At 35.7% G+C, this 17,707-nt stretch overlaps 6 protein-coding genes, 2 long non-coding RNA genes, 1 other non-coding gene and 1 pseudogene across 17 annotated transcripts; 5 read left to right on the forward strand and 5 right to left on the reverse strand.

The window, feature by feature from the left end:
* Positions 1–517: 517 nt before the first annotated feature.
* AT1G21330 lies at positions 518–1,498 on the forward strand (annotated as a pseudogene; the record flags this gene model as incomplete). Its single annotated transcript has 1 exon — positions 518–1,498.
* A 338-nt stretch (positions 1,499–1,836) lies between these two features.
* AT1G21340 (Dof-type zinc finger DNA-binding family protein) lies at positions 1,837–2,714 on the forward strand. Its single transcript, NM_101986.2, has one exon. The coding sequence runs from the start codon at positions 1,902–1,904 to the stop codon at positions 2,682–2,684; it is 783 nt and encodes a 260-aa protein (NP_173556.1). The 5' UTR covers positions 1,837–1,901; the 3' UTR covers positions 2,685–2,714.
* Positions 2,715–2,716: 2 nt separating this feature from the next.
* On the reverse strand, positions 2,717–5,073 carry AT1G21350 (Thioredoxin superfamily protein). Of its 5 annotated transcripts, none has more exons than NM_001332495.1 (10): positions 4,594–4,849; positions 4,432–4,509; positions 4,257–4,337; positions 4,130–4,183; positions 3,979–4,047; positions 3,823–3,885; positions 3,453–3,535; positions 3,313–3,378; positions 3,151–3,233; positions 2,717–2,941 (listed from the first exon to the last, which is right to left on the reverse strand). In NM_001332495.1, exons 3-9 carry the CDS (start codon positions 4,332–4,334, stop codon positions 3,191–3,193), a joined length of 456 nt encoding a protein of 151 aa, NP_001322442.1. In that variant the 5' UTR covers positions 4,335–4,337; positions 4,432–4,509; positions 4,594–4,849; the 3' UTR covers positions 2,717–2,941; positions 3,151–3,190. The 5 variants fall into 5 exon arrangements, with proteins under 5 accessions (NP_001322442.1, NP_001322441.1, NP_973876.1 ...); NM_001332496.1 differs by having other exon boundaries at positions 2,757–2,941; positions 4,432–4,497; positions 4,594–5,073; NM_202147.2 differs by having other exon boundaries at positions 2,757–2,941; positions 4,432–4,497; positions 4,594–4,857.
* A 1,925-nt stretch (positions 5,074–6,998) lies between these two features.
* On the forward strand, positions 6,999–9,328 carry GLTP2 (glycolipid transfer protein 2). 3 transcript variants are annotated; one of them, NM_101988.5, is made up of 6 exons: positions 6,999–7,348; positions 7,495–7,550; positions 7,950–8,080; positions 8,414–8,549; positions 8,727–8,870; positions 9,017–9,328. In NM_101988.5, the coding sequence occupies exons 1-6, from the start codon at positions 7,180–7,182 to the stop codon at positions 9,050–9,052; spliced, it is 672 nt and encodes a 223-aa protein (NP_173558.4). In that variant the 5' UTR covers positions 6,999–7,179; the 3' UTR covers positions 9,053–9,328. The 3 variants fall into 3 exon arrangements, with proteins under 3 accessions (NP_173558.4, NP_001320933.1, NP_001320934.1); NM_001332497.1 differs by having other exon boundaries at positions 6,999–7,550; NM_001332498.1 differs by having other exon boundaries at positions 7,012–7,348; positions 8,414–8,870; positions 9,017–9,322.
* Positions 9,329–9,595: 267 nt separating this feature from the next.
* AT1G21370 (uncharacterized protein) lies at positions 9,596–11,481 on the forward strand. Of its 2 annotated transcripts, NM_202148.2 has the most exons (4): positions 9,596–9,812; positions 9,993–10,653; positions 10,735–10,856; positions 10,949–11,481. In NM_202148.2, the coding sequence occupies exons 2-4, from the start codon at positions 10,065–10,067 to the stop codon at positions 11,264–11,266; spliced, it is 1,029 nt and encodes a 342-aa protein (NP_973877.1). In that variant the 5' UTR covers positions 9,596–9,812; positions 9,993–10,064; the 3' UTR covers positions 11,267–11,481. The 2 variants fall into 2 exon arrangements, with proteins under 2 accessions (NP_973877.1, NP_173559.1); NM_101989.5 differs by having other exon boundaries at positions 9,597–10,653.
* Positions 11,451–14,595, reverse strand: AT1G21380 (Target of Myb protein 1). The gene is made up of 10 exons (NM_101990.4): positions 14,307–14,595; positions 13,738–13,890; positions 13,559–13,637; positions 13,378–13,476; positions 13,175–13,288; positions 12,941–13,092; positions 12,764–12,845; positions 12,596–12,681; positions 12,311–12,499; positions 11,451–12,230 (listed from the first exon to the last, which is right to left on the reverse strand). The coding sequence occupies exons 2-10, from the start codon at positions 13,845–13,847 to the stop codon at positions 11,621–11,623; spliced, it is 1,521 nt and encodes a 506-aa protein (NP_564138.1). The 5' UTR covers positions 13,848–13,890; positions 14,307–14,595; the 3' UTR covers positions 11,451–11,620.
* Positions 14,596–14,860: 265 nt separating this feature from the next.
* Positions 14,861–16,618, reverse strand: emb2170 (embryo defective 2170). The gene is made up of 2 exons (NM_101991.3): positions 15,720–16,618; positions 14,861–15,296 (listed from the first exon to the last, which is right to left on the reverse strand). The coding sequence occupies exons 1-2, from the start codon at positions 16,367–16,369 to the stop codon at positions 15,200–15,202; spliced, it is 747 nt and encodes a 248-aa protein (NP_173561.2). The 5' UTR covers positions 16,370–16,618; the 3' UTR covers positions 14,861–15,199.
* Positions 16,619–16,806: 188 nt separating this feature from the next.
* On the forward strand, positions 16,807–17,460 carry AT1G05663. Its single transcript, NR_138939.1, has one exon. It is a non-coding gene; the product is annotated as an other RNA (long non-coding RNA).
* Positions 17,066–17,279, reverse strand: AT1G05667. Its single transcript, NR_138940.1, has one exon. It is a non-coding gene; the product is annotated as an other RNA (long non-coding RNA).
* On the reverse strand, positions 17,194–17,304 carry U6atac2. Its single transcript, NR_138941.1, has one exon. It is a non-coding gene; the product is annotated as an other RNA (small nuclear RNA).
* Positions 17,461–17,707: the final 247 nt, after the last annotated feature.

Here is a 17,707-nt window from a genome sequence, read left to right on the forward strand (position 1 = left end):
TCTTTTCTTAACTATCAGTCAAGATGCTAAATTATTTGTAACAACAATATAGTTGAATTGATCGGACAAATATCTTTTGTTAGAAACTCGAACTTAATTCGTTCTTTATTTGCTATCAAAGACTATACGTATTATGCATGTAATAGTAACTTATTGGATTTGACGGTATTAATTAAGTAACTTGGCAAATGGATAACCAAAATGATGTCAATAAATCAATAATAATATTGTACCGACGCTTGGAAGTGTTAAAACGATAGAATGTAGAAGAGAGTGCAAGTGATCAAATGTTACGATGCTTTGTTTACTAAATTTGTGGTGTCTTGCGGTTCACGAGAACAAGATGCTGAGAATGTAAGTGACTAAATCATTTACACACATACTGTATATAATATGATGGCTCCACGATAATATTTTAAGAGAGTGTAATTGTAGGATATATCTTACAATATCAATAATTCATATTTTTCTTAACGTAAAAGATTAGGTCAATCAAACAAAAAAAAGAATGAAACGATTTGCATCATCCAAATTAATAAATATTAAGACATATTTTAAACAATAAGTTTTTGTTTTCCGATAAACTTTGAAATTATGAAATGCATGTACTCGATAATAATACTCTTATGTAAAACAAAAAATTATGAAATGCATGTACTCGATAATCAAAGTTGAACTAGTGATGGCTCTCAGGAACACTCTTACGTAAAAATGTGTTGGATAGTTTAGTAACCAAGAGAAAACGTCAAAATGATTGCACAAATTCATAGACTCTAACAGACGATGAAGACATAGTGTGTTGGAAGGGGAAGGGAGATCGCTTCAAATCAACTTTCAACACGAAAGAAACTTGGACGGCCATAAGAGAATCAAAACCAAGAGCAGAGTGGCACCAAGGAGTTTGGCTCAACCACCACAAACCGAAGTTCTCTTTCATGACTTGGCTTGCAGTTAGAAATCGTTTAAGCACGGGAGATAGAATGTTACAATGGAACATGGGGGTGAATTCATGCTGCGTTTTCTGTCATGCTCCAGTGGAAACACGAAATCACTTGTTCTTCGCTTGTCAATATTCAGCAGATGTATGGACTGGATTATCTAGAAAGCTCTTATCTCAACGGTTTTCAACAGATTGGGACATGATCATCAAACTCATCACGGATACATCTCTCGGGAAAGGATGTTTGTTCTTGGTGAGATATACTTTTCAGCTCACAGTGCACTCGATATGGAAGGAACGGAATGGTCATCGACATGGAGAAGCACCCATTCCCTCCTCCCAATTAACCCGCCGTCTCGATAAGCAAACCCGAAACAGAATCTCTTCTATTCGCGAGTTAGGAGATAGAAGATATGAAGACTATGGCGATTTAGTTTGGCTCAAGATAACATAGACATCTCTCATTTTTCTAAATTTGTTAATGCTCTCAAATTTTGCTTAAACACAAGCCGCACTTAATGTAAAACAATTTTTTTAGAATAATTTTACATAATATTCAAAAAAAAAAAAAATGGTTTGTCAGGAAAAAAGTATTTTTTTAATTCTTATGAAACCCAAATTTCAGGTCGAATAAACTAAAAAATCTTAGAGAAATTCATCCAATTGTTTACCAAAACTTAATAGGAATAAATCTAACAAGGACCAAATTCGAAGGTAACTTGACGAAGAAGAAACGGAAAAGAAGACGCACGGCTCGGCAACCGCCCACGTTTACTTCGAAACAATTCACACATTTATCGATGCACCTCTGCTTCCACACACACATGCTCTTCCTCACCTCTCCATTCACACATACACACCCGTATATATAGAGTTACATGAACTCAATTATACACCAAGTGCCCACTTGCTAGATCTCACAATCTTTCACACCCAAAAATCATATAAGAGTACATGAAAAATGTTGCCGTACATTGGACACAACAGCTACCAGCAGCACCAGTTTCCGTTGCCGGAGATGGAAATTCCGGAGAAGTGGAAGCTTTCTTACGAACAAGAGGCTATTACTGCTCCGGCTTGTCCTCGTTGTGCATCGTCCAACACCAAGTTTTGTTATTACAACAACTACAGCTTGTCTCAGCCTAGATACTTCTGCAAGGGTTGCCGTCGTTACTGGACGAAAGGCGGTTCTCTCCGCAACATTCCTGTAGGTGGAGGCTGTCGCAAGAGAAGTCGAAGCAGACAGAACAGTCACAAAAGGTTTGGCCGGAACGAGAATCGGCCAGATGGTCTTATTAACCAAGATGATGGATTCCAGTCCAGCCCTCCTGGTTCTGATATTGATTTGGCTGCGGTTTTCGCACAATATGTGACTGATCGGAGCCCTTCTAGTACAGATAATACTACTGGATCCGATCAAGATTCACCGATAACAACAACCACTCATGCTTTAGAATCTTTGAGTTGGGATATCTGCCAAGAAACTGATGTGGATCTTGGATTCTACGGGGAATTCAATAATCTAACTCAGAAGACCAAAGAGGATCAAGAAGTATTTGGTCAGTTTCTCCAAGAAGATCGAGAGGAGATCTTCGAGTTCCAGGGTTTACTCGATGACAAAGAGATTCAAGAGATCCTGGAATGCTCATTCTCAGAGGAGCCAGACCAGTTAGTTTCTCAGGGGAGCTTCATGATCAATGGTGATAACTGGAGTTCAACAGATCTTACCAGGTTCGGGATTTGACCAGGAAGGAGAAGATGGTGTCTTTCTTTTTGATCACATATACTTTAATTTATTAAATATAGAAAAGTACTATTTACACTAAAACTGATTCTTATATTGTTCATAAAGTTATATCATACATGAACAATCCCACAATATAGGATCCGTGGAGTAGATTTTACTGTATATTAGTCTCGAATAATGGATACAACTTACACTTTCTATGTTCTTCTGCTTTGCATTCTTCTATCCTTTCAGTTTCGAATTTTGGAACATACCTGTAAAATTCACAAATCCTTACTATATCTATATGTTAAAAAGCAAAATCTTGACAGTTCTACATCTCGTTAAGAAAGAAAGGAAGTTTAGTTTGCACCTCTATCAGAACAAAAACTATAATTAACACTTTTCATCGATCTTTTGTTAGTTCCGACATACTACGGACCTGAGTCTATGGAACATAATTGATATAGAACAAGCGACTTGCCTGAAAATAATGCTATTTGTAAGTACAATCATGTCTTAGCTCATGACTTTGTTTCTGGGTGCCACTTTATGCTGCAACCAACACTTAGATACCAAATGCAGGATATCAGTTGGTCATCAAAGGCTATAGAATCGAAGAAAAATGTATCAGATTTCAGTGTACCTTGGCTTTTGATTTGATGGTATTGGTTGACAGCTAAGGGAAAGATCAATCGCCAGGCTTAGATCCCTACGCACATATATAACAGGTTAGGTTTTACTTTAAGACTTCTCTGAAATATGTTAAAAGCAGTAACAACGAACCTCCCGGTTACTGGTGAGTTACTGCTAGGCCGGGAATCATCAAATTGACCATGATAGACCAGCTCAAATGGTCTACGACCATCCTGCTCCATTTGACAGGCGAGAGCAAGTTGAGATAGAGTTGATAAACAAAACAAGACACAATTTTCATAAGAAGTATTAAATGTTTGAGCTTATAAAGGAATTCATGATTTATCTACTCCCAATCCAACAAATGGCTATCTTAAGCATATATCCATAATACTATATTTCAAATACAACTTTGTGAGTTAATCTTTACATGCTTTAGCAGAACAAAATTCATAGAATACCCAAAAAGTAGACACTGCAACTGACTTATCTGCTGTCAAAATATATGATCACAAATTACCTTCTTATACAAGAAAAACTCAGGTGTACAAACAGCTCCAAATTCTCTTGCAACCTCTTGTGACTGAGGCAAGAGAGAAAATGTCACAAGAAGATCCGAATATGAGTATAATCAACTAACAACCCTGAAAAAAGCATTGAATAGACAAAAAGATACCTCATCATATAAGTAAGGAAATGGGTATTTGAAAACTTTTGCATCCTCTGCCATGAACTCAGGCCCATCCTGTGAAAATGAAACGAAACTTAAAGAAACCTCATCTCAACAATTAAATAAGCACTGACACTACAGAGTCACACACACAAACCTGAGGATGAGTTACCACAGAATTTGAAGATATTGCAACAACAGCAAGACCTTTCTGCAGAACAGAACAATATAGCTAAGATTCATATACCAATGGATATAACAATGGAGAAGCAAGTGTTCGGTACCTTCATATAGAAATTGCATAGCTTTACAATGTCTTTTTTTAAATGAATCACAAACGGGCAATGATTGCAGATGAACATTACCTAGCAATTGTAACAGTATCATGATGAACACAAGAACAGAGCTTTAAATACAAATTATGGCAAACTGAATCAAACAGATTAAAGATACACTCACCAGTAGAGACGGATACAGTTCAAAATCTTCTAATTTCCATAAGTTTCCAGTGAGCGGCTCCGGAAGCTAAATAGTTCACTCATAAACACACACACAAATCTCTATAATTAGAAACTCCTTGTTTTTTATGTTTTTCCAGCGACGCGCATATCACAGTTTTACCTCAAAATTGGGAGCTCTAGCTCCCAGTTTTACTCCGGCTGACTCAGTTCTAGCGGCGCGAACCACGAGGCGCCTCGGCGATGGTGCATTGACTCTCCGCCGCAGATTACTGAAGTCCAACCTCGACGGCGAGAATGAAGAAAACCTCCGGGAAGAGACTGCTAATGCAGTTCGTGAAGGAAGTATAGATGAAGCTCCGTGTGTCACGGTGGTTACGACGGTGGAGGCAGCCATTGTAGTCTCTGGTGATTTCTTCAATTCTACCGGAGCCATAAAACACGCGTCAGTATCTTAGACGTTTCTAGATGATGGGCCGAATAGAGATAAGGCCTAGCCCAATATGTTAGCACAAAGTAAATGAATATTTCGAGAAATTAAATTGTATCTTCTTTTGGTCCAAGCCCATAAACCCAACATTATTTTATTAAAAAAACAAATTAGTATATCTTTTTTTCTTTTGTTTTACTTTTTAGTTTTTACTTCTTCTCAATCAAACACTTTTTATATCCGAAAACAGAAATTAAATAGTTATTGATGGCCGACTAAAAAAGAAGACCAAAAAACAAAACTTATAAAGTACTATTAAATTTTAGCATCTAGAAGAGAAAGGAATAAGCCGATAACGTAATGTCTTAGGCTCTTAGATTAAGTGATTGATTTATTTTAAAACAAATCTACAAAAGTATTTCAATTCATGATACAAAAAATATTGTGATTAATTAACCATGATATGATAATATATTTTGTTTCTAGTGATGTTAGAGGTGACGTATAGGCCTTTTGCTTTCAAAACTTGCAATATATATGCGATTTACTTGTACATAACTAAATGTATATAAATCACACACAATAACAAAAGTTTACAAAACATTAGTGAATTGTTAAACTACGAAATTTTTATAAACTTCCACCCACATATTTGGAACTCGTTGGAACTAAGATAAATTAATCTCTCATAAAGTTTTCTTGTTTCTATAATTGTATTATAAAGAATGTTTATCAATATATATGAATAAGTTCTAAATTGTGTAATTGTATATATGCGATATGGACTTAATTTTCAAATGATAAGGCACCTTCTTTATAAGTTATAAATTTATAATTAAAGGATATTCTCTAACTTTTCGTCGTCTATTAAGAATGTAATCACATTAGGGTCATGATCGGGACTTAGGAAGACTTTATACGCTACTGCAAATTCACGTTTTAGTCTGATAGAAATTTTAGTTTTATACAATTAAAAGTATAATAGTGTTAGTGGATTAGTTTTTAGTTTTGTCTCTTTTGTTTTTGAAAAGGGTTGTAAGTTTGTCAATGGAGGGTTTAACTCGAGTACTCATGAACCATATATGATGCGGTGGTACGTCAAGAGTGGAGATATAGGATTAGATATCTCGTAGAAAAACAATTTAAATTTTCTTATAATTTACGATCTTAAATACAGTATCGTACTGAGAATAAGTTCTTCTTACCAACATCATAATATGTTTACTTTAGATATAAAAATTGTTGAGAAATATTTAAAATCGTAAAAAAAAACGAAATCAATTGGTGGTATATTACAAAACCCTTTTTCGTTTTAATATATTACAAAACCTTGTTAGGTTTTAATCGCTTAAGAGCTTGTTTTTATTTATTGTGATGGTTGAAATGTATTTATATTTTATTGTATGTACTTATACTAAAGGTACTTAAATTTTTATTGATATAAAGTACAGTGTGAGTAATGTTTGATACAGGAGAAATTGTCGTATTATGTAATGTAATTGTGAAGCAAATTGAGCTTTACATGAATATTCAATATCTCAAAACTAAATTTCAATGTAAACCTTTCACATAATTATATACTAAAATATCTATATAACACTTATATAATATGTATAGTGGTGTAAATGATTGGATTCATGAAGAAGAGCTGACAATCCAAACAATTAAGAAATTGAGAGAAGATTCCTTTTATTTCATCCTTGCATGCCTTATGATCAGCCAGCACATCTAAACGGAACCCTAAACCCATTAATCAATATTATTAGTGTTTTCAACAGTTAGTTTAATCGTTGATATCAACCATTCTATTTTATTTAAATAATTGGATCGATTAGAACCATAAAACAAAAAAATTGAGGTCAAAAAGTGGGTCACCATCATCATAATCTAAGGAATCTAAAGCGATTAGTCGATTACTATTTTCATGCCATACCCATATATTATATGAATATATGCATAACATATATATGAGTTATACCCTCTTTGCTGTTGGAGTTTACTTGTCTCCGCTTCTAACCCAAAACTATATTATTATTATATATTTTTGGTTTAAGCCAAAACTATTTTATTACTTTCATCAATCATATTATAACGAGGAACAATTTTAGCATATTAAAGTTGAATGTCTTTTCTTTTTCCTTATATTTAATTCTTCTCTTTATAATACAAAAGGTAACACCAACTTGATAAAGTCTTTCTTTTTTTTGGGGCAAATACTTGATGATTTAAAGTCAAAGCGATGTTTTACATTAATATATATATAACGCTGGTCTTGTAATAAAGTAGAAGATTACAAAGAAGAAACAGAGAGAAGAGATCATGAAGAGAAAGAGATACGAGATGGAGAAGAAGAAGAAGACAGAGATTCAAACCGCCATTGAAGAGCTCTCTGTTTTCATCGTAACTAAACCTGCAGATAAGACTGAGGCTACACATATACCCTTGAGGCCTATTCTCTCCTTCTGCAGCTTAATCATCCAAGTTCTTGGTATCTTTATTTCTAGTTTTCGTAGGAAATTATATTATTTTGATTAATTGTTTCATCGATTTTATATATTTTCCTGAGAAACTGAAGTTCAAGGACAACTCAATGATTGTCATTGTCCTGAGCTGCTTGTGTTTTGGTGCTTGCAGATAAGATAGGACCGACAATGGCTGTTCTTAGACAAGACATTGATCAAAATATTCAGGTAACTAAAGATAATGTAACCTCATGCATGCATATTAAGACAAGACAAAGAGCTTTTATTTATATTTTTATTTGTCCTCTTTATTGATTGAAACTCATCACATCATGTGTACGTATGCATGTAATGTATGGTGGCCGGTGGGTCTAAACTAATATCAATAAAATAGTCTATATAAAAAATCTGTTGAACTTTTTTGCTGATAAGAACGCCCAATAGATATCTTCTCAATGCTTTTGTTTTGGGTAAAGATCTCTTCAAATAATTCAATGTCAGGCTTGTAATCCCTTATTGAGTCTATTTTTAAAAGACTTTCTAGAAAATCTCTTCTTTCCCTCTTTTTCTCACACTTCAATTATCATTTACTTATGTATTTATTATTTGTTGATTTGGGTGGTGTAGAGATTAGAGAAATTTTATGAAACAGATTCCTGTGTTTACTCGAATTTGGCTGAGATTCTGAAGAAAGAAAAGGAGGAGGGAACATCCAAGATGGTTGCTAGTTGTGGTAGAGCTCTTTTTTGGCTCACTAGGTAGGTATATTCACTTCTTCTTTTTTTTGTTAAAAACCCTTCTTCTTTTTTCCCGGCGATATTTACCTTAATTAATGTATAATTCATCACCTAATTACAGAATTCTCATAATTGATATGCATGCACATTAGGATTGTATTCTAAGTTCTAATTCATAAACTGCACTTTTCGTAATTAGTTTGTCCGATCCATCACGAATATTCTCTCTATTAGCACTCCGTACTACTAGTTACAACTTTGGACTTTACCATATATGGAACTAATGATTAGTTAATGTACTATTTAGTGCTTAATTAGGTGTATGACTCTTTCTTACTATATTCTATTACATAGGACAATGGATTTTACTGCGGGTTTACTACGATTGTTGTCGAAAGAGATGTCGTCGAAAATGGAAGAACTTGTAGAAGAATGCTACATGACGACTTTAAAACCGCATCATGGATGGATCGCGTCTGCTGCTTTCAAAGTATACACCGTGATCCCTCTCATTCTAGCTATGTCATACTTACTAACATCATTTTCTTGTTATATCCCAGCAAACTTATTTTTTATTATTATGAAATAGGTATGAACATATAAATTAAACTTTTCTTGGGAACATATATTACATGTGTTGATATCGTGAGAATATGTAATAATGAAGGTGTGTTTGAAGCTGGTGCCTGACAACAAGACGTTCATGGAAGCGATCGGTGCAAGAGACGAGAGCTATGATACCTTAAGAGAAGACATTGATACCTTGAGCTCATTGTTGACACCTATTCTCAAAGAAATCTACTTTGTTCTGGTAATTACCATTAACTTATAATGTAGTATTTTTGTTTATATATTATACAGTTAAAGTCCTTTAATTTATACGTTTTCAATTTTTCGGTTTATATATGTATATCCATCAATTGATTAGCGTGCATGGTGTTTCAATTTCTGTTTCAGGAACAATACGGGTTGAGCAGATTAAGATCGATGTAGGTAATGGAATTTAGTGGATATTCTCCCAAATGATAATTTTACTTTTAAGAAAAATGTATATATCTATGTATATATGTATATCATTGTTGTAAGATTTATTTATTTAATCATCCGAAAACCAAAATGATTTCTCTTTCTAAAGTTAGAGCTAGATATATGTACATCTCTGTATCACGTGTATAAAGATGTGATTTCTTCTGTACATGTCACGGATCATGTCTTAAGCTTTGAAAGGACTATGCAAATATAGAAGTGAAACTGTAATGCACATCATCGATCGGGCTCTCATATGTCTCGTAGTATTGATATTGGAGTCTATTGCAATATTAAAAACATGTGACATGATGCCAATGCAAATCGACTAATCACAACACGATTTTGAGTAAAATCGACTAACACAACAACACGATTTTGAACACATTATTTATTCTTCATTAATCTCGTATAAAATGGTAAAAAAGATTATGGAAACTGATGATAATAAACCCATTACATTACTATATAGGCTAATTACATATGGACCATGATGTGGATCTGGGCTTTTAAAACTTCCATGATCTCATAACAAAGTCTCTTCCTCGCTCACGTCGAAAACATCTCCCCGAAGTTTCTTATTACTTACCTTGTTCAAATCGTTAATTGTCCTTTAAAACTTCGATCTTTGTTCAACAAAAATAATCTCAGACTCTCGGTCAACGGAATCGAAGCAAAACTCTGCCTCTAGTTCCGTAGAATTCACCGGAGACTGAACAAAAATCCCGTGAGTTTTTTAGTTTTCCGTTACATTCTCTGTCTCAATTCTGAAACTTTTCACATGGGTTGTGCTCAAATTTCCTTTTTAATGGTTGTCGAGATTTATCTATAAAGTCAATGATCTGGGTTTGATCAAAGTCTCAATCTTTCTCTTAAATTTCGAATATTTGATGATCCCACGAGTTAGTCTCTCTAAATCTGATCTGGCTATGCTTAATCCGCCACATTGTTGCTCTCAAGCTCTGGATTTGATTGTATCATGAAAAGTTATCCAATTGGATCGAGTAAGGCATTTCATGCGTACTCAAGAAGCGGTGATTTCGATTTAGAATCAGGAGGAACTATCAGAAAATCTAGAAAGCCTAAGACTTCGTTTTCGAAGATGATCAAATCTCTTGGGAATCGTCTTCACCACATGTTCAAATTGCACCCGGTTCTCGTTTTCGTCGTTTGTGTCTCGTTTGGTATCACAGTTCTGATACTTGTATCGTCGATTTACGGGAACCGTTTAGGATCAACGGTTAGTTATTATAAGAAGAATGATTTGGATAGCGATGGTTATCCATTTGCTAATCTGAAGAACCTTGTGATGGTTGCTGGACATTCTGTTTATACGAGTAGTGATTGTGGTAAAGTTGAGAAGGAGGATTCGTGGTTCTTGGAGTCTTATCAGAAGAATCCAGGTCAAGCTGCAACGTTCTTGAGTCATATACAAGAAGGTGTTGAAGCAGCAGCGAAAGATGATGAGTCTTTGCTTCTATTCAGTGGTGGAGAGACTCGTAAGGACGCAGGACCTCGTAGTGAAGCTCAGAGTTATTGGGCTGTTGCTGAGTCAAAAGGATGGTTTGGTGAGTCTTATTAGTTTCTGCTCTTTATTGACTTGATGGCAAAAATGTGGTTTTGATTGTTTGGCTTGTGTTAATGAACAGGTAAGAATGAGGTGAGGTCTAGGGCCTTGACGGAAGAGCATGCCAGAGACAGCTTTGAGAATCTTCTCTTTAGCGTTTGTCGATTCAGAGAGCTCACAGGCTCTTACCCACAGAACATAACAGTAAAGCCTTTTGCTTTCGAATTTTGCGCTCTTTAGTGAGCGAATGGTTTTCCATTCTTGTGATATTAATGTATCCCTCATGCTTGGATCAGGTAGTGAGTTATGATTTTAAGGAGGAGAGATTTGCGCATTTGCATCGTTCAGCAATGGGATTTCCGGAATCAAGATTTTTCTACTTAGGAACACCAGCTTCTCTATCATCCAAAGAAGGCGCTCTAAAAGGCGAGGCTTTGGTTAGATCACAATTTCAAGAAGATCCATACGGATGTGTTGGTTCGCTTTGGCGTAAGAAGCTGAATCGTGACCCTTTCCATAGGACTATACCTTACCCTATTGGTTGCCCTGAAATTGGAGGATTGTTCAGGTACTGTGGTTCAGCTCCTTTTCCTGGCTCTCTCCCATGGGGCTAATCTGTATAAGATCTATACTTAAAGAGGAATCAATACTTGATCAAAGAGCTTGTTGGTAGAGAAACTCTTTTTCTTTTTGTTACTGTCCAACATATTTAGATTATACAGAAAACTTCAGAATCTTTGTATTCTGCTTTCATGTGTTGTCGAAAAACCGAGAATTTTACTTGTATCAAATGCAATTTACGTAAAATAAAATTTTGACATTTCTATCCAATAACAGATCTCTATTCACTATTTTTTTTATTTGGTAAAAAAATCCATGTTCAGTCAAAGGAAACAAGTACACAAGTGAAAGAAAAAAGAATAGTAAAAGAGTAGTTGTTTACTGAAGTAACAACTGCCAGCTCTGTCTCAAAACGGTTTGTTGTTCTGATTGTTGGGTTTGGAGGAAGAAGATGATGATGTCCTGGTTTTTGCAAAATCCATCAGGTCTTTAAAAAGGATATCCTCTGGTTTATCATCTTTCTTTGGTGGAGTAACAGGAGCAGCAGAGGCTGTTGGATTAAGAGAGAGATTCCGGGATTGTCCCAAAAGATCATCGTATGAAGATTCAGAGGCACTGCTTGAGTGTTGTGGAACATTATGCTGGAAGTATTCTGGCCTCTTGTTGGTTCTAGCAGACATTGAGGGTGGATACTTCCGGGGCTCCTGAGTCTCCCATGGAGCAGGAGGCAATTGTTCAGTTTGGTCATAGACTGGTTTGGTGAATAAAGCATGCTCAGGGGATTTGCTCTGAGGAACTGGTTCATCGAAAATAGGAGCAGAATAGTCATGGTTTGATGATTGGGATGTACTCGGAGGCTTTACATTCTCGAAGGTTTCTTGAGGTTTGTAGACATCACCACTGAGGAAGTCCATAGCACCAGAATCAACATGTACTGGCCTCATTGAAGATGGTGGAGGAGGAAGAATAGGGTTGAAATTCCCTTGTCCAGTCCCTCGTGCACTTTCTCTTTTCGACCTGCAGATATGAGTTCAATGAGTTCTAGCAATCAAAGCCTTGGGATTCAATTGAAACGAGTAAGGGATGATGGACATTACCTATGAGCTAGCTGTAAAAAATCATCATCTGACTCATCATCATCGTCATCATGATTGATGCTAACAAGCGGTATTGGAGTGGGAGCTGTTGCAGGAACAGAGTTTCCCTTTGCCTTATCATCATGGTGCTGAAGAACGCGCTGCAGATTGTCATTCAGTGCCAACCCTTGACACATAAGTTCCTCATCTCTGGAAAAAGGAAGGAGCATCTCTCTCAGTATTAACAAAATCTATAAAATGGAGGAGACAACAGGTGGATGAGGGAGAAAACAAACAAATCCTTACGAAGTAGTATTCACAAGAGCCATTACACGTCTTTGATAAGTACGACATTGCTCGACCAAGTCAACTATAAGTTCTTCCTTCAAACCCTGTCACAGCATTTAGAACAGAGAGTATTAAAAATCAGATCAAACAACAAAGCCATTAAACCTAATCATGTTACTATTCTACCTCTGGATGACTTGGATCAAGAGCCCCAAGCATGTCTGTCAAAACATCAACTGATCCCTGAGCGCTTTGAATCTCTTCCATGCTGAAAATGTGAAGATACTAAAGTCTATAACACGGAATACAAAATAATTGAACAGAAAGAGAACTTGGAACAGGAAATCTACAAGAAGAGTATACCTGAGTGCAGAAGCATCATCACTTTGCAGAGAGGCCTGAATAGCAGCATCTTCATCTGATGCAGTTGCCTGAGCAACAATAGGCTGAGTCTGAGGTGGAGTAAAGAACGGTACACTGCTCTCGGTTCGAGGTGGGAATTCAATTCCAGCAGACTAAAGTGTTTTCAAGGCAAAAGGATAATCAAAACTCGGAGTCATAATATTAATATATACATAAAAGGCTCGAGTACTATACCCTGAGTTCATTATAGGCATTGTAGTACTGAGGGAATCTTCCGCCGCTTCCACCAAAAGCTTCTTGCCATGTATCTAATAAACTAAGTATCTTCTCCCTCACAGTCAGGTCTGGCTGTATAAATTTGATAAATTTCCAGGTTAAGCAGATTGGATAACAGAATTGAAATATAACAAGCAGGTAAGAGAATGGTAAACAAAAACCTTCTTCTTCACTATTTTGACCATATCAGGTAAAATATCTCGGTCAACAATGAGCTGGTACACACTCTCGCCACAATTCTTACTCAAAGTTTCCAAAGCCTGAACCAATCCCCCAAAGAAGATCAATACAATAAAGAGAATCCAACCAAAGCATTGTATGAGTAAAAAGGTAAACACTCACATAAAGAGCAAGAATCTGGACTTTAGAATTTTTACTTCCTAACCGTTTCTTGAGCACCTTCACTGCTTCTTTTGCTTGACTAGAGAAACAAAACAAGGTCAAAACTTTAAGCATCCTAGGCTCCTAGCCTAGACTCAATCAAATATCAGTAGATCTCTATAGTCATTAAAACGACTTACCTTGGTTCCATGTTGATAATGTCACACAGTTCAATGTTGATAGCCCAATCTGGACCGATCAGCATATCGTTTGTAGCCCTCTCAGCACAAGCAGCCGCATTATTCGCCATCGCAAGATTGCTTTTTCAATCAAATCCTAAAGTTCCAAGTTTCCTAATGAACACAGGTTCAAAAACCATTAACATAATCTCTTAATTCCAGATATAACATGCAAGTTAAAGATCAAACACTTTATCAATATCACTGTGATCAGACTCTGAAAACAAACAAAGGCTATCACAATTCACAAACCAGCTTGTAAATTAGACCAGATCACGAAGCCAGAAGCATTCAATTATACAACAGACTCTTAAAAGAAGGCAATTCAATAGATACACAGGACAGATTAAGCCATCAAATAACCAAATCCAAATTCAAGGACAAAACATAAATAAGAAAGTATGAATCAAAGTATTGGCAAGAGTTTCAAATTAAACCCATAATGTGTCTACATCTGGAAAACAAGGAAGAAGAGAACACAACATAAACAGAAATCATAATTGAACTAAAACAAAGGCAAAGACCTTTACCTGACTATAGACTCTAAACTTGAGAACAGATGATGAAAGACGAAGCGAAAATTTATGCGTGTGAAGATCCAAAAGTTGAAACAATTATAAGGGTTCTCAGAAAAATCTAAACTTGTAATCGAACACGATCGGAGTTTTGTGTCAGGTCATCATCAGCCTTAGCCGTCCATAAAATCAACTGCGACTTCTTTGTTCTATTATTTTTGCAAGACAATGCAAAAGTTTTGTGCTTTGGCTTTTGTCTCTCTATATGATAAAGTAACAGTCGGTGACGCAAATTAAAATAAGAATCTTAATTATTCTTTTCGTTAACATTAGTGGAATATAATAAGTTTAGGTCGTAAGTAATGATCATTAGCCAATAGCAACTGTATACCAAGAAATTTCCCAAATCGCTTTCATTGTTGACTTTTCTTATCGCAAACCACGGTAAACGCGTTTCCCAAACGCAGGAAATGAAGACGCGCGTTTGGATGGAACAACAACTCCAAAACAAATATTCTGTCTCATAAGTCCACAATGGGACCACTCTCGTACCAATTCTTTCACAGCAGCTTTCTCTTTGAACAAAAACATGACACTCCTTTTAAGGCAAAGATTGTTATTATTGGTTTTAGGCTTTTGATAACTAAAGGTAAAAAAAAAATCAAGTAGATTCTAAACACTAAACACCACTGTACATTAGAATTCAAAATCCAAGAGTTGTGAGAGACTAATCAGTGCACAACTGCACATTAATCTCTATTTACATAACTTAAAACCATATCCAAAAGGATACTTAGGCTTTTGCAGAAGCAAAAATTTATCGGAAAAGTGATCATCTTTGTGTCCGTTCTCTGAGCTGTTCCTCCTGAAGATTAGACTGCAAACACTGACTCGAGTGTATGCGTTTATCAAGCTCTGCTTCTTAAGCCAATAAATCTTTGTTTCAGATACTGAGGAATTAGTTTCTTGAATGTAAGAAAAGAGAAGCAGCTACTTTTTTCATCCCTGCAAAATACAGCAGACAGTTTCAAACATCAAACCTCGAGAGTTTCAATAAATGGCAACAAGATTTGCATAATGAGACTAGGAATCATTCAGATAGATATTCTTGAATCAAAACTTCACTAAAATTGTAGTCTAGACAGTTTCATTTCTAACGGGGAAGATAAAGAGCTTCACTCACACCATTCACACTCTTTCAAAAGGTCATCAACTAGACAACAACATTTTCATACAACCAACAAGATAGTAAAAGACTCACGTGATGAAAAAACACAATGAAAAAGTGGAAACAATCAAAAGTCAGCTTTTTCTTTTCTTGGCAAACAAAAACTTTCATCAAATCTTATTAGCAAAGCAAATCCAAGTAGTATTGCGTAAGTAAGATATGAAAGATGAAAACTTTGATTCTTCAGTTTGAAAACATACCTTAAGCTGCTTCGGCTCCTAATACTGTTGTTGCTACTGCTACTACCACTCCTCTTTGTGCTCGATTCAGACATTCTATTCCACCATTCTTTATCCTCTACTTTCACAGTCTCCTCAGAGATCGAAGGTCTCGGTGAAACCTTACAAGCCTCATCCTTTTTCTTCTTCTTCTTCTTCTTAGTCGTATCCTTCATAGCTCCTAAACTAACCAGAAACATAATTTTGAGAAGAAACCCACTATTATTTCCTCCTCCACTCCTATTCGGATCAACCCGTTTATCACTCTTCGTCTTCCTCACAACTTTACTCTGCCTATTTGCTCTCTTAGGCAATTCATCGAACACCTTCCGTTCATTCTCTTGATTCACCTTAACTTCAACAAGATCCTTCAATGAAAGCTCGTAACACGACTCAGGCATCTTACTAACCATTTCCATAAGCTCCCGTTGACCACGAGCAATAGCCTGTGCTTTAGAATCCGGCGAAAGACTCCAGTAATCTTCCGGCCGGTGAAAAGGAGGAGGACTCTTCGGGGGACTGGTTCTCCACAAAGTAGGCGAACAGACACCGGAATCTGAGTGATCATCATTGGGAATACTCGGAAAACACAAATGGGTATTGAAGGATTTAGCAGAAGAAGGATCTAACATCGTCGATGAATTTGCAAGACTGGATTTTTAAAAACTCAAGTTTTATTGAGAAACAAGTTTATAACGATTAACAAGGGAAACAAACAAAAAAGATATCTTGCTTGACCCGTTCTATAAGGATTATTGTATTACTAAGAGAAATAAAGTTTCTTTTTTCTATCTTTGCTATTGGGGCTTTAATTTAAAACGTCACGTTGTTCTCAGAGTGGTTAAATAGTCCCTATTTAATATGAGGACGTTGTTGTTGTTGCTGTCCAATTTTGGGGTTTAATTTAATTTGCAGATCGTATTCGTACCGGATTTGAGGAAGTGTTTACTTAATGGATTAGAGTTGTTAAAAGTCAAGTGCTTCTAGATCATCTTCCCATAAAAAGTCATCAACTCTTCTAGAGTAATTGATTAGTGTACTCGTCAATTGTCATTAATTGATGTTCGAGCATGCTCACACTTAAACAGGTTAGAAGAGTATATTTTGTTTCACGATTATGGTAAATTCTTAGTATTACAATTGGATTGACAATAAATAGTTGTACAATTGGTAAACTTTCAGGAGCGTTGTTGGCCTTTGTAATGTTTTGAGTCTTTTAATGTTTGTGAAAAGCATAATCGACGATTAAGCGTGTTTTAGACTTTTAGTACTAGAAGATGCGTGTTTCATTACTTTATTCCGTTGCAGATTTCAAGGGAATCTGATATACTAATCATTCAACGTGCTCCTCGTTTATGGCCGTCTATAGTTGTGAAAGAAATAGAGAATTGACTTTGGGATGTTGTTCCAAAATAATGTTATGAAATTTAGTAGCGAGAGGCCCAATAAAATCTTAGAAAGGCCCAAAAAAAAATGGGTTAGATCCACTCGAAAGTGGAGAGCCTTAAGGTCAGGACCCGAAGGTCAACCCCGTCTCTGTCAGAGGAGATGCCAACCATCTCTCCTTTCTATGAACACAATCGAATCCACTAGTCTTTCTATATATATACACAAACCAAAAACTACCAAAGTTCCGATGCGGTATTATTTATATGAGTTTGCAAGAAAAATTCCACTACTCATGCCACTTTTAAGATTTCTTTTCTGTGTCGTTAATTTTGGACACGTGAATATATTATAGTAGGAAAAAATCATATCATATAAATGAAAATATAATAGATAATCTAGCATTAAAGTTTTTTAGATATTGATGAATTTTTTATAATTAGTATACCACCACTTTTAATATATTTGTCTAAATATCAATCATTTAGTTAGTTTAAATATGAAAAAAACTTTCACAAATTAAAATATGGCCAAGAAATGATAGAGTTCCACGCGTCAACTCTTTTCTATTTTTACATTATGCT

This window comes from Arabidopsis thaliana (assembly GCF_000001735.4).
Source record: "Arabidopsis thaliana chromosome 1 sequence".
NCBI lineage: Eukaryota > Viridiplantae > Streptophyta > Magnoliopsida > Brassicales > Brassicaceae > Arabidopsis > Arabidopsis thaliana.